Consider the following 25307-nt stretch of genomic DNA (forward strand, 5'->3'; position numbering starts at 1 on the left):
TATCGCCATCAAAGGAATCACCGCCTCGCTCTTCTCTGCTTTCCAACTCCGAGTGATAGATATCATCTACTCAAATAGGCACGCCGGAAATATCTTCCGCCTCTCGACCGTCGGGGACGAGATCGCCGTAGACAGTGATGGGAATAACGACCTCGAAACTCTCACAGTCCAAGTTCTCGACCGCCACATTGACTGTGCCACGTTCGTCCTTGGCGACTTCCTCCAGGAGGCTCATCGCGGGTGCGGCTTCTCCTCCTCCCCCCCCTCCGCCTCCGCCTTCTGCCTCTCCGACCTCATTCTCTGTGTGCTTGATGGTGCCGAACTCAAAGCGCAGACTCCACTCGAGGTTGACGCCGGTGGTGATGAACGTAGGGGTCGCTGATGCTGGGATACTGGGGGCGAAGGTCGCGCGTTTGGAGAACAGGAGGTTTTCCGACCGCCCTCCATAGGTCTTGCGCGTGATGCGGCTGATGGTGGCGGCAGAGCGGACCGCAAGTGAGGGTGTGACTTTCTCACAAGTCTCGAGTGTTGATCTGAGCATGGAGCAGTGAACTTGACTGTCGGAGAAGTCGACTACTGCTGTGACAGTCTCCCCTAATCGATGTAAGGGCCTGTCAATGACGATGACTGCGACTCGAAGGCCGTTGCGGGAGATATCAAAACGGTTAGAGCTGGATTGGTTGTCTTGAAGCTGGTTCCCGAACTGGATTGCTCGGTTGATCGACTGAGCGGCTTTCCGAGGATCTCCAGCGGCTTGACCACTCAGAAACGCCTCCATGGTTCCACTGCTTGATTGACGTCTTCGGTGGCGATCCAGCAGAGTGTCGACAAATTGCAAGAACTCGGTGGTTGAGGCCTCATCGGATTTTGTGATTGGTGTTTCTGGTTCTTCCTGATCTTCCGCCGAAGATATGGATTTTGTCCGGGCTAAATCCCGAAGGATAACGTGTGGCTGCATAAGATCGTGACCGTAGATTTCTCCATCGTAATTGACTCCAGAGAATACACGGACCGGAATGTTCACCTGTCGGACGGAGTGGGCATCGCGGCCTCCAGGTAGGCCTTGGACACCGATTGTGAGGTTGTAAGATATCTTGATGGCTTTCCCACGATGACTCGAAGGTAAGCCATGTGGCAGCGGATAATTGTAGGAATAGCTCCTTTCTTCGCCAGGTTCGAGATGTAGATCCACAAAAAGTAATGATTGTGGTGTGGACAGCAGAGGGATGGCCCTCGCGTTCGTGACCGCGTGCATTTCTTTCACGCTGCTCAAATTCTCCCCTCCCATCAAGCTGTTCAGAGAGTCTCCAATACTATTGAAGTTGAAAGTTCCAAGAAATCCGCTATTTGGCCTCGGCTTCTTGACGCCAACAACACCGCCACCAGCCTGACCACCGAGGAAGCCCTTGTTCTTGACTTCTTCGAAATGAGACTGATCGATCAGGGAGGCATCCACTGTAAACGTGGCACCCAGCTGGGCATAACCCATGAGTAGGTTTACGGCTTGTGGTTTTTGTTGGGGTTTCAAAGCGGGTTTTCGTGAGAGCAGGTTTCCATAATGCATAATTGGTCGGGTGTCTGACATGATAGAAGGCTGCTCAGACATTAGAGTTTCCTGTGAATGATTGCTCAGGGAATAAAAATCACCACTGCTCCGCTCGCTCGCCACCTGGCTAGCATGGGAGCCAGTGGGTCCCACTGGGCTTTCAGTCTGACCATCATGGCGCTCTAAATTGAGCAGCTGGTGATCTGGCCTATCTGGTGGAAATTTGAAATCTGGAGTAGAATCACGACTCCTACTCGTACCCGGTGACAGGGGACTGCGACGACCCCCTCTGACCGCGAGGTGTAGCCCCGTTGGGGAATTTCGTCTGTTATGGGGGTGCGGTGACCCTGATAACGAAGTCAGTCATGGAGGCCCAGTCGATTTTCGTGGTTAATGACATACCATGCGTATTGCCCACCGTCGAAGAACGGTGGTGGTGACTTAGTCTTTGCTGCTTTGCCCAACTGCCAATGTTGGAGTCGGCGAGATCTCCAGCTGATATTGGAGACGTTACCGAGATTATCGATACTGACCTTTGCTGCTTGTGGGCTGGACGTTGATGATGAACTTCATTGTCGCTTGCGCTAGGTGGAGTATGAAACGATGCTGTTGGTCGGTGGCGACCGCCTACCTCGATGGAGTGATCGCCGCTGTTGTTTGTTCGGCCATTCAGACCAACTCGAGCGGCAGCGTGATTTCTAGCTACCTGACTGGCAATTTGACTAATGCTTTCGCGTCGACTACTTCGTCGAGGTGGGTGAGCGGGAGTGACAGGTTCAGAAAGGTTGGCGACGTTTCTGAAGGTAATGGTGCATCGCAAATGTTCGCCCGCAAATACTGACTGTTCATGAAAGCGGACAACTACATGGATATCCGAATGCATACCACGCCGCAGAGGCTGAAGATGTAGGGCAGAGTATCCTGGGGCTGGGTCGTCGTAAGAAGATTGGCTAGTTGAGAGGGCTATGAAGGGGACAGTCTGGAGTCGACGTTGACCGGCAGAACCTCGGCAATGAGGCACGACGTCCCAACCTCCAACATTGAGAGAAGGCCTGAGAACTTGGAAGCCTCGCTGGTATGGATGGCTACTACGGTTGGTACCTAGGTACATTTATGTTCAAGCACCAACACTTTTCTCTTGCCATTCACCTGTACGCTCGTTCAACTATGACTGTATCTCCAATTGTCATAGAATGATCTAAACCTGCTACATCAGGCCAGGCCTGCCTGAACCGCCTCTCGCTCTTGGTTTGCCCCGATAGTTGCCCCAGTATTCATGGCCCATGCCCACAAGGGACATCCCTTGTTTCTGTAGGTAGCACCCCTTCGATGCAACTACAACACATATTGTTCCCCGACGCATACCATCTGCCACTTGAGGGTATCGCCAGCCGGTTGACGACCACCCGCTCGTCCGGGAGTCGTGTTCATCACACCCTCCAAATCTCGTGGTGTATTATTTAAAGCTGGCTCAATATGAAAACATGCCTTCATCTTGCATGTTCGCCTTACTGAACATTCCTTGGCCTGCATTTCATCTTATTGGATAATTAACCACAGGGAAGGATAGACTGACGTTCCCGAGATCTTTCTTCGCATGCAAATATAAACTTAAGCCTCCTCCTGAGTTCGTAGTATTTCCGAACTGTGGCTGTCTAATGTGGCACTTCTTGGGAGCCTGGAAGAAACGCAGTGTTCGCTCCGATTCTGGGTTGAGTGTATATCCAGGGCTTCAGGCACCTTGAATGGCACGGACGCCGAGAATCTTCTTGATGGATAGCATGGGCATGTATCGCATTTCATCGCTCAGGAGAGATCTTGAAGAACGAGATCAAATTGGTTGCTTGATTATTCCCAGCCGATGCTGGCTATGCCACAAGTAGGAAAAAAGAGTCCTGCCCATGGTACTTCGGCTTTGATTGTGATTGTGACGGCACTTAAGGTTGCCGGCGTTAAGCAACATTAAGAGTGCGGGAAGGAGTAAATCAGCCAGCAACACCCACTTGCAATGCCGCAAGTTTCTCGGTTGTTCTTCCCAGACCATTATTCGCATAGTAATCAACGGGGTAGACACCATCTCCCTTCTCCCATCCCTGCTTTGCACCCAGCACAACCAGGGCTTCATAGGGTGTCAAAAGAGGACGAGGAAATGCATACCCCCAATCTATACTCAGGCGTGGACATGCCACTTGCACCCAGCAGTCGACATCCTCAAACATAGCCAGCTTTCCGGGAAAGATCTCGCTGAGCAGCAGGTTGACAAAGGGGATACCTTGCTGATTGAGGTGATTTTCGATCATGGTCAATATATGTGGGTTCCCCTGCCTTCCTAGCGCTCCAAGAATCAATCCCCACTTCTTCGCCTTCTTTGAGGTGCTGATCGCCATAGACCGCATATCCAGCATCTCGTCGTGGGAATATGTTTCTCTCGTCAGTTTTCTTGAATAAGGGTCGTATCGATAGGCTGGCATGTCCGGATTGGCGATCATGGCTGCTTCAAGGTGGAAACGGCCATCTCCCAGGTACAAGATCAGATCGACGTTGGCGTCTGGACTGATCTTTGGAGCAGTGCATCCTAGCACCTCACCTTTGCTCAAGGGCATGATTTGAGGCACTATCAACTTGAGACCTTCGGCTTCGAGCGCAGGTCTGATAGTGTGCAGAGTGGAGTTGAACTGAATGGTACCCACCATGGCAATGGTCTTACCTGGTGTGATATTTCTTGACAGGGTGCTCACGAGGTGCTTGGTGTCAATAGAAATGTCCACGAAGATATACAACGTAGCAATCTTGGTCGCTGACACTGGAATCAAGCAGCTGTGTGCATAGTGTACCAGCAGGTCACAACCAAGAGCTCTCGCTGTGTAATCGTCGATGCAGCACGCCCCATAGGTAACATCTCCCATAATCAACGTCTCCGCCCTGGGGCAGAATTGGGTCAAGATATCGGATATGGTAGTGGCAAACATGAGCAGGCCTTCGGGGAACTGCAAAGCTACCCGTTTGGCATCGAGAGTCCGTATCCGGTGGATCGTCTTGGGAATCTCAAAACTGTAGTTGGGGGGCAACAACGAGATGGCGGCTCGGATATCTGGATCGTCGAGGATCTCACTAGGAACTTGGTTCAGAGCCCGAGGTGTCTTTCGTTGTGCTAGACGCTGACAGTGAGAAATGCACAATCAGGATATGCTGCACAGGAATAAACATACTGTTCTGGACGATCGCTGTTGTCTCCTCCACTGAGGGATTCCCATCCTGTTGTCGCCGTTTCGCCTGCGCTTCCGCAGTCCGCCTGCCGACGAATCGTTTCTGCGGAACTCGGGTCGCGGAAAGGCGTTCTTCTGTGGCAGCGGTAGGGAACGCGCCGGGCATTGAAGCCTCGCCTTCATCCATCTTCAGCTGTGTCCAGGACTCAGTTCTGCGGTCGATCGTGACGCAGCAAGACTGGCCGCCGTTGATCGCACATTTGTGGTGGCCATCTCGCTCTCTCCCTCCCTCTCCAAATTCCCGCCCGGAGTGCGGGGTCATCTAATTCCATGGCACGTGATTGAGGCTTTGTACGTGCATATTTTGGCTTTTGATGGCTCCAACACTTACTTGTCGTCATACATTTCTGCACGATTGCGTCCTCCCCGGGTGCACATGTATTTGAATGAGTACGATCAGGAGGCCTAACTGTTGCTGTCTCGGGCACGGATGGTCCCTGATCTGAATTAAATAGTCGGTAGGTCCGCTTCAAGTGTGAGAGTGTGTCATTTACTGCATTGCCTGTGCATCGCAACTTCCAGTCCATCCTACGCCATATCAGATCAAAGAATGTCTATCATACATTCGCTCCTCAGCGCGACCAACTTCCGCAATCCATTTTTGAGGAACCTCATCCCCAGCGTGGGTCTGGCGTTTGGTATCCAGGCTGCGTTTGGCGTGCCCTCGATCATCGGCCAGACCGAACGCTTCTATGACCTGTCCGGGTCTGTTACATATCTCTCGTGTACCGCGTTGAGTCTCTACCTCCCAGTCATACGGGCGCGTGCCGCGGCCGCCGCGGCCGGAGCAGTGAAACCAGCCTGGCCGACATTGTTGAGTGCGTTCAATGGCACTGCAGGACCATATGGTTTCAACTGGCGACAGGTCGTTCTGAGCGCCGCTGTCAGCTTCTGGGCTGCTCGACGTTAGTTGAGACCGCCTCTTTCACTATCTACATCTTTGTTACTGACCACCGGCCGTATTTCAGTGGGATCCTTCCTCTTCCAACGTATCCTGAACGACGGCACTGACTCCCGCTTTGAGAAGAGCCGGTGCTCACCACCGAAATTTGCTGTCGCATTCTTCGCCCAAGCCGTCTGGGTGTCTCTGTGCTTGCTCCCGGTTCTGTCCATCAACTCTCTCCCAGCGAGCACATTCGCCGCCCTCGGCTCCTCCTTGATCTCTCTCACCGACATCCTCGGCATTCTGCTCTACGTAGGCGGCCTGGGCTTTGAAGTAACCGCCGACCGACAGAAAAGCAAATGGAGCCAGGAGAAGAAAGAAAAGAAACACGACGAAGATTACCTAACCCGCGGGCTGTGGAGTAAGAGCCGCCACCCAAACTACTTCGGCGAAAGCACGCTGTGGACCGGAATCGCGACATTGGCCGCCGGTGTGCTGGCGAGTGAAGCCGGTGTCGCGGGGATAGGGCTCGCGGGCTCGGCGTTGATGGGGAAGGTTGTTGCGCTGTTGGCTGCCGGCGTCAGTCCCGCATTTGTCACCTTTTTGCTGTTCAAGGTCTCGGGTATTCCCCTGAGTGAGAAGAAATATGACCAAAAATTTGGTGATCGTGAGGATTATCAACGTTGGAAAAAAGAGACTCCTATGTTCTTTCCCAAGCTATGAAGAGTCCATACGGTGACAGCTTCATTAACGAGGCTTGCAAGATCAGCAGTGGTTTCGGGAGGGCAGGAGAATAGACTAGGACGCTGTGGTCATTCAAAATAAGCTAGTTCGGATGAATCCAAGATATACATATAGGTATAGAAAGTTCTCAAATATAGATCCTATCTACTCCAAACTTTTTATCAAACCCGGTCGTTCATCTGTTCATCACCATTGCGTATCCCTCTCATGGTCGGCTAGACGCTCATCAAAATACCTCTCCAGAACCTCCGCTTCTGACAACCGCAGCGCCTCCTCGACACTTCCTACAAAATGATGCTTCCCACCACAGAGATCTACGATGCCGCTTCTCTCAAAGCTCTGGAACACTTTGCTGCGGCGGTGTGGCAGGCGGCAGAAGAAGACGCGGGTCCCGCGCTTGACGTATTCCTCAACGATTTCCGTGAAGACTTGGGTGCCAGAGCCGTCGATCTTGGTGACGCCGTGCACGTCGAAGATGACGTTCTTGTTGTTCTCCTCGTGGCGGACGCGTGGGAGAGACGGGTGTGCGGCATTCGTGCCGTATTGTTCGAGACGTCGTAGACGGTTCTTAAGCTCACCTGTATTGGCGAAGGTCAGGGGCTCGGGAATCTTGACAATCAGGCAACCTTCGATGTATTCGATGTTTTCCGGGGAGTGCTCTGCGTTTTCAAATCGATCGGTGCCTGGCATGCGACCAAGGATCTGTATCCGTGGTTTGGTGGCGTGGCGGATCAGCGATAGAAGTGATAGTCCGATACCCAATGCGATTCCGGTAGATAGAGAGTAGAAGACGGTCGAGAGAAAGATTATGGACATGAGAGACAACTCCGTCCAACCCCTGATCTTGAAGAAGAATTTGATATCATGCGGGCATTCTTCGATGAGCGAATATGCAACCACCGAAATCATTGCTGAAAGGACTCCCTTTGGCACGTAGTAAAAGTAAGGCACCACGAAAAACACACACAAAAGGGTAATGAGGCTGAGAAGGATACTGCTCATCGGAGTGGTTCCACCGGTCGAAGCGTTCACCTTGCTCCTCCCATAGCCCCCAAAGGCGGGCAGGGCCATGAAACATCCTCCCACAATGTTGGCGGTCCCCAAAGCGATCAGTTCCCTGTTTGCGCTCAAGGTCATGCCTTTTAATCCGTGGGTGCCTTCACCAAGACTTTTTGCAGCTACGGATGATTCAAAAAACCCAAGTAATGCAATCAAGAACGAAGTGCTCAGCGCAGTATCGATATGCTTCAGGTGCGCATATTGGAAAGGCCAGTGGAATGGAATTGCCTTGGATCCCGTAGCAGATTCGACTTTTCCGAGGACACCCAAGCCCCTTTTGTCCCAGCCCAAAGTCCACGTCAGAACCGCCGTTAATGCAACGACCAGAAAACGATCAGGGAAATACGCAACTGAGGGAAACCTTGGCTGAAGTTTGCGTTTGATGGTTCTGATATCGTCAGCCACAATCAAAAGAAGCCAACTGTGTGATTCTTACCGGAAGAACATAATTATAACAAAGCTCGTAAAAGACACGGCGGCTGTAAGACCATGTGATTTTCCAACATTTTTAACCAGGAATACCAATTTTTGTGCACTGCTGCCATGCGAAACATCTCCTGCATCTTTAGCCACATCCCCGAGGCCCAGCTCGGTGATCAGTTGATCAACGAAAATAACAAATCCAATAGCGCTGATGAAACCTCGAAGAAAAGGTCGGCTCAGAACGCTGTCAAGAAATCCAAGACGGCTTAGACCAGCAACAAAGATGACAGCTCCGGCAGTGGCAGTAACGACTCCAGCAATCTCAGCATTGATAAGGCTGTTGTCGTCTCCGGAATTTCCTTTGTCGATCGAGGATCTTACCACGGATCCAACAAGTAGAGATCCTGCGGCTTCTGGGCCGACGACCATTTGGGGGCAGGTGCCCAGAAAGGCATAAATCAGAGGATTGAATACAAAAGCATACAAACCGTTGATTGGTGGAACATGACTGAGATTCGAAGCGTATGACAATGACATTGGAATGTAGAAGGAGGCCATTGTGAGGGCAGCAATGAGATCCCCTTGAAACCATGCCCATCTGTATTGTCGAACCCATTTGACAAATGGGAAATAGTAGGAGAAGTACATGAATCCCGGGCTGTTGACTCCGTGCCTTTTGGCCAACCAAGTCGTTGTGCTCATGCTTTTACTGCCTGGTAATGAGTCCGCCAGACTGTCTCCCAAAATGCCATGCACCTGGTCTCTTGAGCCACCATCGTCTCCAATGGCCCCTGCATACCGACCACCAAATTGGATAGAGCTGTCAATACTGCTCCTCGCACTCCTGAATGAAGGGGCCCGCGGGGAAAATGTGCCATGATTGCAGTTCTTTAGGCCACACACACGGTGATTGTGATGGTAATTGCCTAGCAAGCTGGTTCTGGCGTTGATTTCTCGCGAGGACGGTTCATCAATCTCGCCTCGCACTTGCCTATTCCCACCGTCCAAAGAGAATTCGGGCTCGGGCTCGGGCTCAATGATAGTAGGATTCGAGGTCTGGGGCTGCAGTGCTGGTGGGGACAGAGTCAACCTGGGCCCTGGATCTATCTCTTCTGACGACTTTGACCTAGCCATTCTGTCTTCCGGAGACTGGATCATGGCCTCCCGCAGTCGACTTGGAATGAGGGGTACATGTTGACTCGACATGCGACTATGGGTGGTCGTCGGTCTCGGAGAGAGAGGAGGGCTAGACGGGTTGGAGGAGGAATTCGAGGTAGAACCTGGCTCGCGTTCGGACATGGTTATTGTATTTTGTGGTATAAGACATTGACATGGAGTGGGTTCTTCAGGTGGTCAGTCTTCTCGAACAGCCATAATCCGCTGCCAACTACAGCAGTAAGAATACTAGTCTTGGTACAAAAAAAGGATGAAGCTGTCTTTACAGATATGAACAATAATAATGCTGGTCAGGTGCAATCCAAAACTGGTCGTAGCGTTGGCTCCGAAGCACCATGGACCCCTGGTGCACGGGTGGAAGTGAGTGAGGGAAACCGAGGGTGCCAGTGCATTCAGAAACGTAAGATGGACCAGCAGATCCAATCAACGCCCTCTGGAATGCAAGCAAGGATATGACGTTGGTCCCATACAGCCATTCGGGCTCCGGAGAAACGTAATTGCGCTACTAACCAGCAGCCCCGATAGACACACGTGGGTGCTGTCACGTGTACCACGGTACTGGGACTCTATGCAGTGGGATCGGAAGTCGTCGAGGCATAGAAGAGACACACCATCGCATTTACTTGGGATTTGTCGAGGCTCTATCACAAAACTCTCGTCAATGCATTCCTAAAAAGCTCATATCAAGCCTTGCTCAGTCCCATAAAGTCAGCCTCCCCTTTCATCAGTCGTCTCGTCATCCTTCATACATTTTTGCCCGTGTCTTCCTTGAGCCCGACGATCCGGTTGAGAACAATCCTCCCCGATGTCTCATCCGTGTCGCTGTCTAGACAGAAATATCCAGTCCGCATTGCTTGGAATCGGACCGACTCGAATCCAGCCCGTCCCCTTTTCTCGCCCGCCTCCTCCGGCCATGGTGCTCGTTCACGAATCTCCTTCAAGCCAACCTCTGCAACCGCATTGGGATATACATTCAGACTATCCTCTCGCAAGTCTGCCATAAAGCTTGGCTCTACAGCGTCAGGATTTTCTGACTTGAAGAGCGGTTGGAAGACTCGCACCTCACAATTAATGGGTGAGCCATGTTCAGGTGCGTTAGCAACCCAATGAATGTACGCTTTCGGCTTTTTCGGTTTCTCTCCCTCGGCCGGCTTATCATATTTCGCATGAACCTCGGTCACGAGGCCTGTGGCTTCATTCTTCTTGAAACTTGTGGCTATGACGGGATAAGGGACTTTCAATAACCCTACAGGTTTCCCTGGAGCCATCCTGAAAAAGTCTTTGCTATCTTCCTCTCTGAAATCATCTCGGTCGATATACACCGTCTTTGTGAACGGAAGTTTGTGTGATCCCATGTCGACGTCTTTGGGACCGAATCCATTTTCGAATTCTTCATAATGGTCGTCTGGTAAATCATCGATGACGACCGGGATTGGGTCCAAAACCACCATGAGGCGAGGCACAGTAGATTCGAGATATTTCCGCACGGACTGCTCGAATCTCTTGATTTGAATATTGATCTTCGCAGTCGTGACACCTAGTTCATTGACAAAAGACAGAATTGCTCCTGGTGGGATACCCCTCCGGCGTAGAGCAACGAGAGTGTACAACCTTGGATCATCCCACCCATTGACTATCTTTTCGTCGACCAGCTTCTTGATTTTTCGCTTGGACAGGACAGTGCCCGTCACATTCAAGCGCCCATACTCTCTCTGCATGGGCTTGTGGGGGACATTGACTGTGTTATTCAGCCACTCATACGACACTCGGGATAGGATAAATTCCGTTGTGCAGAGTGAATGGGTAATGCCTTCAAAGCTGTCACAGAGACAGTGTGTGAAGTCATATGTGGGATAGATTCTCCATTTGTTGCCCGTACGGTGATGTGGCTTTTCAAGAACTCGATATGCCACCAGGTCCCACATTTGTGGATTTCCATCTGTAAGGTCCTGTTTCATGCGCAAAAATGCTTCTTTGGGCTTGTATTTGCCATCCCTCATTGCTCGAAACTCGGAGAGAGACTCTTCAATTGGCCGATTCCGGTGTGGACATGCGTACCGCTCATGTTTATTCTTTACATCTGTTCCGCCTCGCTGATCTTTTAGTTGTTCATCAGTGCAGTGGCATACGTAGGCACCATCCAATATGATCAATTTCTCTGCCAATTCATAAAGTTTGTCAAAGCAGTCACTGGAGTAGGTGATGAGGGCAGGATCGAAACCAAGCCATCTGACGATATCCTCAATGGCAGTAAAATATACCTCTTCTTCTGCCTCCGGGTTGGTGTCATCGTATCTCAGGTTGCATTTGCCACCCCAGAACTTGGCGAATCCAAAATTGATTGCAATAGCCTTACTATGGCCAATGTGGAGGTAGCCATTAGGCTCGGGGGGGAAACGAGTCACCACCTGTTCATCGTCAGGTCGTTCACGTCTCACACCTGCCAGCCAGCCCTCCTTGAACATGGCTTCCGGGTCCATAGGGGCGACAGGCTCTGTTTTTGCGGGTTTGGCCGGTTTGGCACCTTGCGGCTTTGGTTCTTTTGGTGGCTTGGGCTGCTTGGGAGCTTTCTCCTTCTTGGGCTTCTTCTCGGCGACAGCATCCTCGATTGCGTCCTTTACCCGTTCTGGCAAAGCCTTGCTGCCTTCTGCACTCTCTGCCATGTTGGCTTGCGGGGGATTTGTAGTTAAGCCAGAGGCGCCTGAGTTTTATCTCTTTCCTCTATTTACCAGTAACTGCCCTGATGGAATTGCTTGCTCATAAGAAAAAAGTTCTGGACTGCGCGAAGACACAGATATCACTTTTAGGTTATGTTTGTGTTTCGGTGACTCTGACTCCTCTTACTGTTCTGTGGAAATAATGTCGAGTGAGTCAGGATCTCGAATTGAGATACCGGGCAGTGTTGGGAACAAATATGCCAAGGCTGATATCGGGGCACTGCCAATGGGAGAGAGTCGGCAAAGCGCTAGGATGTCCGAAAGACGGCAAGTACTTCTCAGCCATTCACAGGTGCCGGATTCCCACTTAGTCCTGTTTAGCGTCATTATCTGTGCTAATGAAACTCCCAGACTGCATTCTCGAACGTACCAACTTTTCCAAGGACACCCTGTTCATGGCAATTCGCCGCCGCCCTTCAACAACCATTACCCCCAGACAACCCTGTCCCTCTTGTCGAGCTCTTTACTGACGCTCGCTATGGCGCAGAAACCGTACGTTGCTGAAGAAATTGCGATGGTTCGTCAAATTGACAAAGCTCCTAGATCCAGACTGGTCGATAATGACCAAATCCAATCTGCGACCCTTCACCACCCTCTGCCTGTATATCTGAAGGCCTACGTCTGGCCCTTCACCATCCTATGGCCAATTTTCTTCGCCTTCTATCTCAACGAAGATCTCTACGATGAATATATCGATGGCCAGGAGTGGACATTTGTCTACGTTGCCACCATTGTCACCCTGCAGTCCCTGGCCTGGCTTGTCACCAAATGGAATGTCAATTTGGAAACCTCTTTTACCACAACCAAAGCTAGCGAAGTGGACACGGCCGAGCTTATCAAGATCATCCCGATCGTCAACTCGGGTACCCCGGCAATTGTCAAGATAGACCGTGAGGCAGATGGCAGGACTTCTTTTCTGTTCCAAAAAAGACGATTCCTCTACAACTCTGAAAAGGGGACTTTTGCCCCGTTAGCATATGCACTAGATGCTGTCAAGAAACCTTTACTGCGAGATTTCCAACTCTCACGAGGTCTCACCACTGAGAAGGAGATCGAGGAAATTCAGAATCATTATGGTGACAACACCTTCGACATTCCTGTCCCCGGCTTCGTGGAATTATGGAAAGAACATGCAGTGGCTCCATTTTTCATTTTCCAGATCTTCTGCGTCGGTCTTTGGCTTCTCGATGACTATTGGTATTACTCTCTATTCACGCTATTCATGCTGGTAGCGTTTGAAAGTACTGTTGTTTGGCAAAGACAACGAACATTGAATGAATTCCGAGGTATGAGCATCAAGCCATATGATATCTGGGTCTATAGGTCCCAGAAGTGGATCGAAATCAAAAGTGACAAGCTCTTGCCTGGTGACCTAGCTTCTGTTGGCCGTACGCAGGAAGATTCTGGTGTTGCTTGCGACATGCTTCTTATTGAAGGAACAGCCATCGTCAACGAAGCCATGTTGTCAGGTGAAAGTACGCCTCTTTTGAAAGAATCAATTCTTCTGAGGCCAGGAGATGCCCCTATTGACCCAGAAGGCCTTGACAAGCACGCTTTTCTCTTCGGCGGTACCAAAGTCCTCCAAATTACTCATCCAGCTGCCACTGATGACGCCCAAGACTCCGTCCAGGCTGTTAAAAATGGTGTGCCAGCCCCTCCAGATAAAGGAGCCTTAGCCGTTGTTTTGAAAACCGGGTTTGAAACGAGTCAGGGCAGTCTTGTTAGGACAATGATCTTTTCGACTGAACGTGTGTCGGCGAACAACGCCGAAGCACTTTGGTTCATCTTATTCCTTCTTGTTTTCGCGCTGGCCGCTTCGGGCTACGTTTGGCAAGAAGGTGTGAGAAACAACCGAAAGCGCTCAAAGTTATTGCTTGATTGCGTGTTGATCGTGACAAGTGTCGTTCCACCCGAACTCCCAATGGAGTTGTCCTTGGCTGTCAACACCAGTCTTGCAGCACTGAGTAAATTTGCGATCTTCTGTACCGAGCCCTTCCGTATCCCCTTCGCTGGCAGGGTTGATGTTGCCTGTTTTGACAAGACTGGGACACTCACTGGTGAAGACCTAGTTGTGGATGGCATTGCCGGACTCCAACTTGGACAAAATAATGTCAAAGTGGAGGCCGATGGTGCCCAGTCGAGCATTATGAAAGTGCCTGAAGTCGGGATACACACAACACTTGTCTTGGCAACCGCGCACGCGCTTGTGAAACTTGATGAAGGAGACATTGTGGGAGATCCGATGGAGAAAGCCACCTTGACTGCCCTAAACTGGACTTTGGGCAATAACGATACCTTGTCAAGCACTCAACCGTCAAAATACAAAAAGCCAGTACCAATCTCGAGTGCCGCTCATGTTGTCCAAGTCAAACGTCGTTTCCAATTCTCTTCTGCGCTTAAGCGCCAGAGCTCTGTTGCATTTGTACTCATGACGGATCCAAAAACTGGCCGGAAAGCAAAGGGGACTTTCGTCGGTGTCAAAGGCGCACCCGAGACCATTCAAAAGATGTTGGTTGAGACTCCTCCACACTACGAGGAAACATTCAAGTACTTTACACGAAATGGAGCTCGTGTGCTCGCACTTGCCTATAAATACCTTTCCACCGAAGCTGAATTGGGCCAAAAACGGATCAATGATCTCAAGCGAGAAGAGGTAGAGTCATGCCTTCATTTCGCTGGCTTTTTGGTTCTTCAGACTCCACTCAAAGAAGATGCTATCAAGGCTATTCAGATGCTGAATGAAAGCAGTCACCGAGTTGTTATGATTACCGGAGACAACCCCCTCACGGCTGTCCACGTAGCCAGACAGGTTGAGATCGTTGATCGAGATGCCTTGATCTTGGATGCGCCTGAGCATGACGATTCAGGGACTAAATTAGTCTGGCGAAGTGTTGATGAGAAGACCATCATTCCCGTCGATCCTACTGCTGACATCGATCCGAAAATTTTGGAATCCAAAGATCTCTGCGTCACTGGTTATGCTCTAGCGAAATTTACTGGGCAAAAAGCCTTCCTGCAACTACTGAGATACACGTGGGTATATGCTCGAGTTTCTCCAAAGCAAAAAGAGGAAATCCTGATCGGTCTGAAAGATCTCGGTTACACCACATTGATGTGCGGTGATGGTACGAATGATGTTGGCGCACTCAAACAAGCTCACATCGGAGTGGCTCTCCTCAATGGATCTCAAGATGATCTCAACCGGATTGGAGAACATTTCAGAACGACTAAGATGAAGGAAATATATGAAAAACAAGTTTCGGTCATGAAAAGATTCAACCAGCCGGCGCCTCCCGTCCCCGTGGGGATTGCACATCTTTACCCTCAAGGACCAAGTAATCCCCACTACGACAAGGCCATCAAAGCTTTCGCCGAGAGACGAGGGCTCAATCTGGAAAATGGTGATGCAGAAAATGGTGTTATTGAAACCATCACCTCCCCAGGTGCACAAGCTCTCCAGCAAAGCAATGCTAATCTCACTCTTCAGCAGCGTCGTCAACAAGAAGCCTCACAGAAAGCGGCAGGTTGGGCAGACAAGTTCACATCCGCAATGATGGAAAACGAATTGGACGATAACGAACCACCAACGATCAAGTTGGGCGACGCTTCAGTCGCTGCCCCTTTCACCAGCAAGCTTTCCAATGTAATTGCGATCCCCAACATCATCCGCCAGGGCCGATGCACACTTGTCGCTACCATTCAGATGTACAAAATTCTTGCATTAAACTGTCTCATCAGCGCGTACAGTTTGTCAGTCATCTATCTTGCGGGAATCAAGTTTGGAGATGGGCAGGTCACCATTTCTGGTATGATGATGTCGGTGTGCTTTCTTTCTATCTCGAGAGCTAGACCAGTTGAAGCACTTTCTCGAGAACGACCCCAGCCAAATATCTTGAACGCTTATATCTTAGGATCGGTCCTGGGTCAATTTGCCATTCACTGTGCAACTCTAATCTACCTGTCAAGAGTCGTCTACTCGATCGTCCCACCTTCTGACGAAGTTGACCTCGAGGGTGAATTTGAGCCCTCATTGCTGAACAGTGCAGTTTACCTCATGCAACTGATTCAGCAAGTCTCGACATTTGCCATCAACTACCAAGGTCGACCATTCCGAGAGAGCATTCGAGAGAATCGTGGAATGTATTGGGGTCTTCTCGGTTGTACCTTCGTCGCATTTTCTGGCAGTACAGAGTTCATCCCAGAACTCAACGACAAATTGCGATTAGTCCCATTCCAAAGCGATTTCAAACGGATATTGACCGGGCTGATGGTCATCGATTTCTGCGGATGCTGGGTTGTCGAGCAGGTGTTCAAGCGAGCCTTCAGTGATTTCCGTCCCAAAGACATTGCCATCAAGCGACCGGACCAGGTCGAACGAGATGACAAGCGAAAGAAGGAAGCTGCGGACAAGGTTGAGCAGGAGAGAATTGAGGCAATCGAGAAGAAACGGGGCGTACTCAACAACACTGTTACGGCGCCCTCTGTCAAACGGAGGTAGCCTTCGTTTTGGGGAAAGAGGGTTTTGGTATTCTCACACCCTTTTCATACCTTTATTTTAGACACATGTGCATTACGTTAAGGAGTTGTTTTAATAGAGGGCCGTTCTTGTTGACTCTGAACCTCGTTCTTCTAACTAAATGTTACCTACCTAGCCAGTCAGTCCTGGACGTGGAATAGCGATGTTTCGTCCACGTTGTCGTTATACTCGTAATATGTCAAACCTCTCTCTTTCTCCACATGAGTTATACAAATCATGAATTCTGTATTCATTGTTGTTCTTGTCGATCCAATAGACCTGAGTACCAATGTGCTAGACCTCAGTATTGGTACGACATGATAGTGCCAAGGTGCCTGGCGGATTGTGGAGTAGAATCAAGGAGATTATCTAGTTAGGTACTGATCAGCCACCCAGCCAGCTCAGTCCCGGAGGTGCATTCCGAGCTTTTCTACTCGCTACAGCTCTTATCTGGACTGCAGATCCCTTCCACACCACGATGGGCCGACTCGTGCTGGAGACTATGTCCATGCATCCCACTACCGCTAGAAGAAAATTCGAAAGGGCCGCGTGAACGATCGTAGCATGCTCATCCATTCTGATCGGCGATCTGGCTCCTCATCACCGGTACACATTCAATACTGGGGATGGTCCGCCAGGCGGGATATGGGTTGCATTTGATGCGGCGATCGTCGAGCCTCGCGTTGATCCGCAGGGCCTGATGACGTCGGTCTGGTTCCGCACGGAAAAATCGGCTCATGAGGCTGTCTACAGAGCACAGACATGGCTCCCTAGGTAAACAGCCAGGTATCATTTGGCCGCAGGTAGGTATATCATTGACCAAACCAGTCGTTCCCCCCGCCCTAGCTCCCCCCAGGTTGTGGGATTGGATTGGACGTGGAGAAGAAATTAGAACACGTACCCGTGTACATCCCCATATTTCTGTTCCGCTCGCTATCTTCAATTGTGGAAGCGCTATGACGTTTGAAGTCCTCTACCGGAGGATGACTTCAGATGTGCGGGACGGGAATACGAGGGAACGAAGCTTGCGTTCAGGGTTACTTGATAGTTTGAGAGAGGAAACGGCTGATCCACCCAAGAGGATACAAATAAGCACTGAGTTGTCGCCGTTTCTTGGTTCTTGGATCTTCTTGTCCTTACGTATTGAAGTCTTGGAGTAAGCTTGTCTTGTCTTCGCCTAGAGAAGCTTTTCTTTTCTTGCCCATTTCTTGACTCTTTTTTGCTGGTGCTCCTTGGGCCTTGAATTCGGTATTTTCGAACTCCTGAACGTGTTTTTGCGCTATACCATGGCGGAGAACGAGAAGCCGACGCATGCCAACCTCCCCCGGGCATCTCGTGATAGCGAGAAAACAGCCACGAATGTAGAAGACGCCAAGCAAGGCGGTGGTAAAGGGCGCAAGAAAAGCTTCATTGATGTCGACGACGAGCAATTGAGCGCTGCGTTCGAGAACCCACTAGAGGGAGTTTCCAAAGAGCAGTTGATGCAGGATGTCGAGGACTTCTGCAGAGACAACAATCTCATGGAGCACGTGGATGCTTTCCGAAAGGGGGCATTGGTCGCTCAGAATCCGCGGAACACGGCGAGTATCACGGAGCTGAGTGATGAAGACAGGATTACCCTAGACAGAGAGCATACTCATCGATGGTCGCAGCCTATGACCTTGTATTGGCTGGTCGTCATGTGCTCGCTGGCCGCCGCTGTGCAGGGTATGGATGAGACGGTCAACAATGGCGCTCAGGCGCTATACCTGGAGCAGCTGAACATCACTACCGATCGGTTCTCCCAGAGCATGGTTGATAATCTGACTGGATTGGTTGTTGGTGCGCGTATGTGATTGTTCCCCTTGGTTGCAATCCCGTGTTTCATTCCATGTCGGATTCGATGAGCACGATGTGATTTGGGGACGTGGAACACTTACTAATGAGCTATGCAGCATACCTCTGCTGTGCGATTCTGGGATGTTGGTTGACAGAACCAATGAACAAGCTCTTTGCCCGTCGGGGGACCATCTTCATTAGTTGCTTCATTGCAGCGATTGCTTCGGTTTGGGAAGGCCTTGCCAATTCATGGGTCAATCTGTTCCTTGCTCGATTTGTGCTTGGTAAGTGATGTGGCTGACCTCAAATTTGACGGCACTGGCAAGATGTTGACTCTTCAAGGGCTTGGAATTGGTCCAAAATCCTCGACCGTTCCTGTGTACAGTGCTGAATGTGCACCTGCCCCTATTCGCGGCGCACTTGTCATGATGTGGCAGATGTGGACTGCGTTCGGTAAGTCGGAGAGAGCCAAAGAGAAGCGTTTTCCCCCGACTGATTCCAATATCTAGGTATCATGCTTGGAAATATCATGGGAGTGGCTTTTGGAGGTTTAGATCCAGATCTCGGATGGCGTCTAATGCTCGGAAGCACGGTAGTTCTCCCACTTATTGTTTGTGCTCAAGTCTATTTTTGCCCTGAGAGCCCCAGGTAGGTGGCCACATGATAAATGGTGTGGTGCGGTATGATGATATTGACGTAGATGTGCCACAGGTGGTATATCCAGCACAGGAAGGCAGGCAAGGCGTTCCAGTCTTTCCAGCGACTGAGATACAGCGATGTGCAGGCGGCGAGAGATACGTACTATACATATATCGGTGTAGAATTGGAACGCAAGGCCCACCATGGCAAGAACCTGTTCACCCAATTTATCGAGCTCTTCACGGTCCCACGCAATCGACGAGCAACCTGGGCGTCGTGGATTGTCATGTTCGGTGAGGTCATGGGGCAGCCATCATAAAGAGAATGACAGCTAATCATGTATAACAGGCCAGCAATTTTGTGGCGTCAATGGTACGCCAATTCATCGACTCATTTGTGGCGATCCCTGCTAACCTGACATAGTTATTGCATACTACAGTACCACCATATTCATCCAGTCCGGATATTCGGTTACGTCTGCTCTTTTGGCATCAATGGGTACAGGCATCCTGAATTGGGTATTCGCTATTCCAGCCGTATTCACTATTGATCGATGGGGACGGCGCAACCTGCTCCTCTTTACGTTCCCGTTCTTGTCGATCTTCCTGCTCTGGACGGGGTTTAGCTTTTGGTTTCAAGACGATAAGACCAAGGTTGCGATGGTCACGACGGGGATGTACTTATTTGAGGTCCGGATAGACTTTCCCCCCTAAGCACAAAAATGCCACATCATTCTGATATTAATGACAGGTTTTCTACTCTCCTGGAGAAGGACCTGTTCCGTTCACCTATTCTGCCGAGGCATTTCCAGTGCACGTTCGAGACGTGGGCATGTCATTTGCGACAGCCACGACATGGTGCTTCAACTTTATCCTCAGTTTCAGCTGGCCATCGTTGCAAACGGCATTCAAGCCTCAAGGGGCATTTGGTTGGTATGGTGCTTGGTGCCTCATTCTTTGGGTGCTCATTCTCCTATTCGTGCCTGAGACAAAGGTAGGCTGTCCTTATCATTGGGTTTGTTTGGACTAGGAGGCGCTGACCGATGTTCAATAGGCACTTACCCTGGAGGAGCTGGATCAAGTGTTCGGCATCAGCACGCGCCGGCATATGTCTTACCAATTGAAGAATGCTGTGTGGCATTTCCAGACGTGGGTATTGAGGCGGAAGCTTGAACCTTTGCCGGATTTCTATCGTCACGCTGAAAAGGCCAACGCGGCGGCATGAGTGAGAATGAGTGGTAGCACAGCCTATGGGTCGCTGATATGAAGATGTTGCTTGGAAATTCCCCAGCGGCATAATATTTTTCCAAATAACGATGAGTTTGGCTTGTGCGAGGGAAGGAGTAGTGTTGTGACCAGGGCTCGAGGAAAACCGTACCAGGGAGATTTAACGTGTTTTAGGGTGTAAACAACATATTATGTAGTAATATTTCTCTCGCAGTATGATTTTAAGATATATTATAGTATAACGCTGAATTTGAAGTTGCCTTTCATCTGTGTTCTGGCCCGGGTAAAAGGTAAGCCCTGGGCTGATGTGGGCTCGCAGCGCTGGACTGCAACAGATGCTTGTCATGAGCTTGCACAGCAACTTATAGAGCTCGGCCACGTTGACTTTGGTTTAGGGCATTATCAAAAGAGTGATTGCATTTACCCTTCAACTGGCGATGAATGTATGATGGGCATTGTGCTCAGATCGATCCTACACCGCTGCGGGCTTGAGGCGCAGCTCCCTGACCCTGAGCTGGCCAATGGTAGGATGGGCAATCCGTGCTGGAAGTCTTCCCCAAGAAAGGATGCCGAGGACGTTGTGGCTGACTGTTGAGCGACGCCCTCAAGTTTGGCAATGCAACGCGTATTGCGTCGAAAGCCTTAATTGGATCTGGGGCTCTACCAGGGTCGATCAGTAGTCCGCTGCCGCAAATTGCCATACGCATGTTGCGCTTGCCCGTATAGCTGCACCTCATTGTCAATACTAAAATCAGTTCTTGGCATCGCGTGGCTCTGATGTCGAGGGCGCCAAAACGGGGTCGTTGAGGGAACCGCTTCACCCTAATAATTATCGCAAATACTAATGGCTGTCTTCTATAGTCAATGTTCCTAGATATTACCTACACTTCCTTCAGTTTTATAGCTAGTATAATACCGTGTCTTATATCTTGAGTTCATGTACAATAATACAATGAAAGTCGCGTATAACCCGTAGGTTTTATCAATACATACTACTGCACCACTGATCCGTACGAGAAGCTCTAGAACTCAACCGACATCAACCACGTTGTCCTGGCATCCGAGCCTTTGAGAATCATCAGAGACACGAAAGACATCATGGCTCGGTGGGCTCGGGGAATCCAGACCGAGGCAGCCGTTGGGCGGTTCTTCGATGCCCTTGACCCATTTTGCTGGTGTCGGGTGATTCAGGAGAACGCACAGCAAAAGTCTGGGCATTTGCTCTCGGAAGAGTTCGACGTTTGTGGGCATGACGGCATCGCGACTGCCCCATTTGCCATCTGCCATCTGCCCCTCCTGGCCCCTGCGCTCTGGCCCAGGTTGCCCCTCGCCTTTTCGCTTCTCGTTTCTCCGACCACAAGTCAATCAATTATTACATACACACTCCGTACCCAGGACCCATCTTCGCACGTCCGTTCTCTGGCCATGGGTATCGTCGGATCAGTTCGATTGCGGAGTAGGGCCCTGTACTCGTACCAGTTACTGACTGTATCAGACTTGTTCCTCGTTCTCGCTCGATGGTAACGGAAGCTGTTCTCTGCCCTCTGCCCACGAAAATGGGGCTTCGGGATCTCAGACAGCTTCTCGTCTCTCAACAGTTGACCTTGCTCTCTTCTCGATAGATAGATATATCCGTCGTCTCCTTCTTCTCCCACAAAGTTCTCCCTCCTTGATCTCTTCGATTCTCGCTGTACTTGCATCTGTTTGGTTTGGGTTGTGGAAAACACGCATATTCCAACTCGACACATTCCTCCGAGAGCCCGTCCTCCATTCTGCCGAGGGTCTTGAAACAATCCCGTCGCGTGCCCGGCCTTAACCTCCTTGACGCCCATTTCTATTCTGCTTCTCGTTCAACTCAATCCCGTCAATTCACGATGGCTGCCAACGGAGACTCCAATGGCCATAGCACCGGCACTGGCACAGAGAAGATCAATCTCGACATCATTACTCTGACCAGGTTTCTGACGGAAGAGCAAGCAAAGCACAAGGAAGCCACTGGAGACTTTACGTGAGTGGCCTCTTCAAACAATGAGAGAAGTGGATGCATACTAAGACTTCCCCACGCAGACTACTATGTCACGCCCTTCAATTCTCGTTTAAATCCATCGCCTACTACATCCGACGAGCTACCTTGATCAACTTGACCGGTTTGGCTGGCTCCTCCAACACCACCGGTGACGATCAGAAGAAACTCGATGTTATTGGAAATGACCTGTTTGTCGCTGCCATGCGAGGCTCCGGCCGCTGCAGAGCGGTCGTCTCGGAAGAGGAGGATGAAATTATCTATTTCGACGAGAGCCCTGATGCCAGATACATTGTCGCCTGTGATCCTATTGACGGCTCCTCGAACTTGGATGCTGGCGTCTCCGTCGGTACCATTTTTGGTATCATGAAGCTCCCAGACAGTACTATTGGGCGCAAACCCACTGTGGAGGACTTGTTAATGCCTGGCACTGAACTGTTGGCTGCTGGGTAAGTCGGCACCAAGGAGAGCCTCTAGTCCTTGTCTTTGCTAACAGCATGGACAGTTTTACCATGTATGGTGCCTCAGCTCAATTAGTCATCACCATGAAGGGCGGTACTGTCAACGGATTTACCTTGGTAAGTAGAAGGATCTTTTTCGCTCCTGTTGCTCCCGGAAGACTATTCTCCCTAACACCCTATGTAGGACAATGCCCTCGGCGAATTTATTTTGACCCACCCCGATATGCGCATCCCCAAGAAGCGCGCCATTTACAGTGTCAATGAAGGAAACTCACTATACTGGACTGAGAAGACGAAAGCCTACTTCGAGTCTTTGAAATATCCTGCCGGCGAGGGTGCCAAGCCATATTCAGCTCGATACATCGGCTCCATGGTTGCTGATGCGTACCGGACATTGCTCTACGGAGGTATGTTTGCTTACCCTGCCGATAAAAAGAGTCCGAAGGGCAAGCTCCGAATCCTGTACGAGTGCGCTCCCATGGCCATGGTAATGGAAAATGCTGGCGGTAAAGCTGTCGACTCCAACATGAAGCGAATGCTCGAGGTCGTGCCGCAGAGTATCCACGACAGGTCCGGAATTTTTATGGGAAGTCCCGATGAATTGGACAAAGTCTTCGAGGCTCACAAATAAAGACACCGAAAAAGACCAGGTTTGGGGAGCGTTTTTCAAGCATGGAATGTCGAGGGATAGCGTCAATGGGGGTGGTAGTGGGCGAGGATAAAGGGAACTGGAAACGAAAATCAAGTAAGAGATAGTGCTTAACTGCATTTATCTCCCTAGTCCGGCACTAAGAAACGAGGACAAGGCATGAACCCGGAGTTTGTCGTTGACTGGTTTGTGGTTGTTCGTACTGCTATTCCAGTTGCCACTCCAAGGCAGTGGTTGTTGAACTGATGAGATACCTAAGTACTGTACTGACTTACCAAAAAAGAACACCTTGATTGTCTTCTGCAATCCACACACCGCATATAATCCAACCCTTCGAAATCAAGATCATCGTCCCGTCTTTTCTATCATGGCTACCTTCCTTGTTATGCTCCTATTGAACTGTCTCACATCTCACCTCGTGGCAACCCAGCCTGAAGATGTCACAGGCACCATCATCCATCTCCCACTGTTCAGACGAGGGAATCGCTTCTCGCGACGCGAACCTGCCAACATGACACATCTAGCAGAGGTGTTGCAGGCCGTAGAAGCCAAATATGCTCCCAGCTACCGCGAAGTTGAGGGCAATCGCCTGGTCCGCCGCTGGCGGATGAAGGATAACGACGACGAGAATGACCCGCACTTGATTGATGTTGCTGGACATCTCGACCGATGGTGAGCGGGCCTCATTCTTGTTCCTGGGATAGGGATTCCGTTGTCTTGATCTTGACTCGATGGATGTCAACAGGTACACACGCTTCACAGTGGGCGAGCCGCCGCAGAGCCTGGAAGTTGAGCTCGACATGCTGAGTCCAGACTTCTACACCGTCGTCACCACCAGTGGGAAAGGTACGCTGTATGATGCCTCTGCCTCAAGCACACACGGTAAGTCCAGATGGCCGCTTATCTTCACGAGGTGCACACAGTAATCATCAAGCGCATCCTCATCTCTCAAAGAGCTGACTGTGGTCTCTCTTTTCGCTAATGACCAAAAGGCCCCAACGATGACTCCGTACACGCCATCTGCCGGCTCCCCAGCGACGAGTTCCATTTCCACCTCCCCTTCACCAGCAGCAGCAGCAGCAGCAGTGGCAGTACCATAGGTCTGCGGCCCATCCGCCTGGACTTCGCCGTCTGCAGGCCCTCCAAGTCCTCTCGACAAACCCTGGCCCACGCCGGCACCTTCCTCGGACTCTCACCGTCTTCCTCCTCCTCTCGAAGCACGCTCTCCCGCCTGTCCGCCCCCTCTCTCCTCGACCAACTCCACTCCAAAGGCGCAATCGCGCAGAAGGTCTGGTCGGTAACGCTGCTCGACACCGAGACCGGGATCCTCAGCCTGGGCGGCACTATTGTGCAGGAAGTCGAAGAAACGAAGGCCCGCGTCGAGCTCGAGCTGAAGCATTTCGGTGACCCTGTTGCGACGCCCGATTGGATCGCGGAGCAAGTCGAGGGGCGCTTGAAGCTCGCCATGCCGAGGGGAGATGCCTGGGATGCGCATTTCAAGTGGACCAATGTCCGGGGCGCGGCCGGTTGGTGGACGGCGCTGATGGCGGGGGTGTGGCTTAACGGTGCGAAGGTATGTATGAAAAGAATGATATGACAGGACCACGACGTCTCCCCTCGAGGGTGGATGTGTGTGTGTTTGTTGCGCTTCTACATCAATGTTTATACCCACCCTATCACACTCACTCACTCTCCAAAACCAGGTCCTGAAAAACCAACCGATCCTCCTCGACATCAACATCCCGTTCATCCTGGCACCGCCAGTCGCAGCACAAACCTTCTACGACTCCATCGGCGGCACGAAACGCCTCCCATCACCGTACGACGCCTTCTTTGCGTTTCCTTGCCTCAACCACGTGCACATCGCGTTCGAGATCGGCGGCTGGAACTTCCCGGTTATGAACGGCGACGGGACCGCGCCGGACGCGCTGTATGGGCCCAGTGGAGGGATGTTCAGTCTTGGGAAGGTCGCGCAGGGGACGGGCTATTGTGTTGGGAGTGTGGTTGAGAGTCGGGGGCTCGCACATGGAGAGGAGTGGGGGGGCAGTGGGCTCAAGGATGTTTGGGTGCTGGGCGAGCCGGTTTTTCGAGGGTTGGGGCTCGTCTTCGATGAAGAGCTGGGCAGGGTCGGTGTTCGGACTTATTGATTGATTGGTTTGAT

The 25307-nt window shown here is 50.9% G+C and overlaps 9 protein-coding genes across 9 annotated transcripts; 5 read left to right on the top strand and 4 right to left on the bottom strand.

The window, feature by feature from the left end:
• Positions 1-70: 70 nt before the first annotated feature.
• On the bottom strand, positions 71-1585 carry A1O9_06207 (uncharacterized protein; the record flags this gene model as incomplete). The annotated part of the gene is made up of 1 exon (XM_013405417.1): positions 71-1585. The coding sequence occupies one exon, from the start codon at positions 1583-1585 to the stop codon at positions 71-73; it is 1515 nt and encodes a 504-aa protein (XP_013260871.1).
• A 1946-nt stretch (positions 1586-3531) lies between these two features.
• Positions 3532-4939, bottom strand: A1O9_06208 (diphthamide biosynthesis protein 1; the record flags this gene model as incomplete). The annotated part of the gene is made up of 2 exons (XM_013405418.1): positions 3532-4697; positions 4756-4939. 2 exons carry the CDS (start codon positions 4937-4939, stop codon positions 3532-3534), a joined length of 1350 nt encoding a protein of 449 aa, XP_013260872.1.
• Positions 4940-5362: 423 nt separating this feature from the next.
• On the top strand, positions 5363-6418 carry A1O9_06209 (uncharacterized protein; the record flags this gene model as incomplete). The annotated part of the gene is made up of 2 exons (XM_013405419.1): positions 5363-5717; positions 5781-6418. The coding sequence occupies 2 exons, from the start codon at positions 5363-5365 to the stop codon at positions 6416-6418; spliced, it is 993 nt and encodes a 330-aa protein (XP_013260873.1).
• A 207-nt stretch (positions 6419-6625) lies between these two features.
• Positions 6626-9055, bottom strand: A1O9_06210 (uncharacterized protein; the record flags this gene model as incomplete). Its single annotated transcript, XM_013405420.1, has 2 exons — positions 6626-7886; positions 7935-9055. 2 exons carry the CDS (start codon positions 9053-9055, stop codon positions 6626-6628), a joined length of 2382 nt encoding a protein of 793 aa, XP_013260874.1.
• A 785-nt stretch (positions 9056-9840) lies between these two features.
• On the bottom strand, positions 9841-11760 carry A1O9_06211 (glutaminyl-tRNA synthetase; the record flags this gene model as incomplete). The annotated part of the gene is made up of 1 exon (XM_013405421.1): positions 9841-11760. The coding sequence occupies one exon, from the start codon at positions 11758-11760 to the stop codon at positions 9841-9843; it is 1920 nt and encodes a 639-aa protein (XP_013260875.1).
• A 532-nt stretch (positions 11761-12292) lies between these two features.
• Positions 12293-16312, top strand: A1O9_06212 (ATPase; the record flags this gene model as incomplete). The annotated part of the gene is made up of 1 exon (XM_013405422.1): positions 12293-16312. One exon carries the CDS (start codon positions 12293-12295, stop codon positions 16310-16312), a length of 4020 nt encoding a protein of 1339 aa, XP_013260876.1.
• A 1304-nt stretch (positions 16313-17616) lies between these two features.
• A1O9_06213 (uncharacterized protein) lies at positions 17617-20011 on the top strand (the record flags this gene model as incomplete). Its single annotated transcript, XM_013405423.1, has 9 exons — positions 17617-18157; positions 18265-18432; positions 18491-18601; positions 18658-18796; positions 18860-19080; positions 19136-19159; positions 19211-19476; positions 19538-19780; positions 19841-20011. The coding sequence occupies 9 exons, from the start codon at positions 17617-17619 to the stop codon at positions 20009-20011; spliced, it is 1884 nt and encodes a 627-aa protein (XP_013260877.1).
• Positions 20012-21887: 1876 nt separating this feature from the next.
• Positions 21888-23128, top strand: A1O9_06214 (fructose-1,6-bisphosphatase; the record flags this gene model as incomplete). The annotated part of the gene is made up of 4 exons (XM_013405424.1): positions 21888-22021; positions 22081-22485; positions 22542-22614; positions 22682-23128. 4 exons carry the CDS (start codon positions 21888-21890, stop codon positions 23126-23128), a joined length of 1059 nt encoding a protein of 352 aa, XP_013260878.1.
• Positions 23129-23513: 385 nt separating this feature from the next.
• A1O9_06215 (uncharacterized protein) lies at positions 23514-25293 on the top strand (the record flags this gene model as incomplete). The annotated part of the gene is made up of 4 exons (XM_013405425.1): positions 23514-23818; positions 23892-24028; positions 24139-24719; positions 24850-25293. 4 exons carry the CDS (start codon positions 23514-23516, stop codon positions 25291-25293), a joined length of 1467 nt encoding a protein of 488 aa, XP_013260879.1.
• Positions 25294-25307: the final 14 nt, after the last annotated feature.

This window comes from Exophiala aquamarina (assembly GCF_000709125.1).
Source record: "Exophiala aquamarina CBS 119918 chromosome Unknown aczIA-supercont1.4, whole genome shotgun sequence".
NCBI lineage: Eukaryota > Fungi > Ascomycota > Eurotiomycetes > Chaetothyriales > Herpotrichiellaceae > Exophiala > Exophiala aquamarina.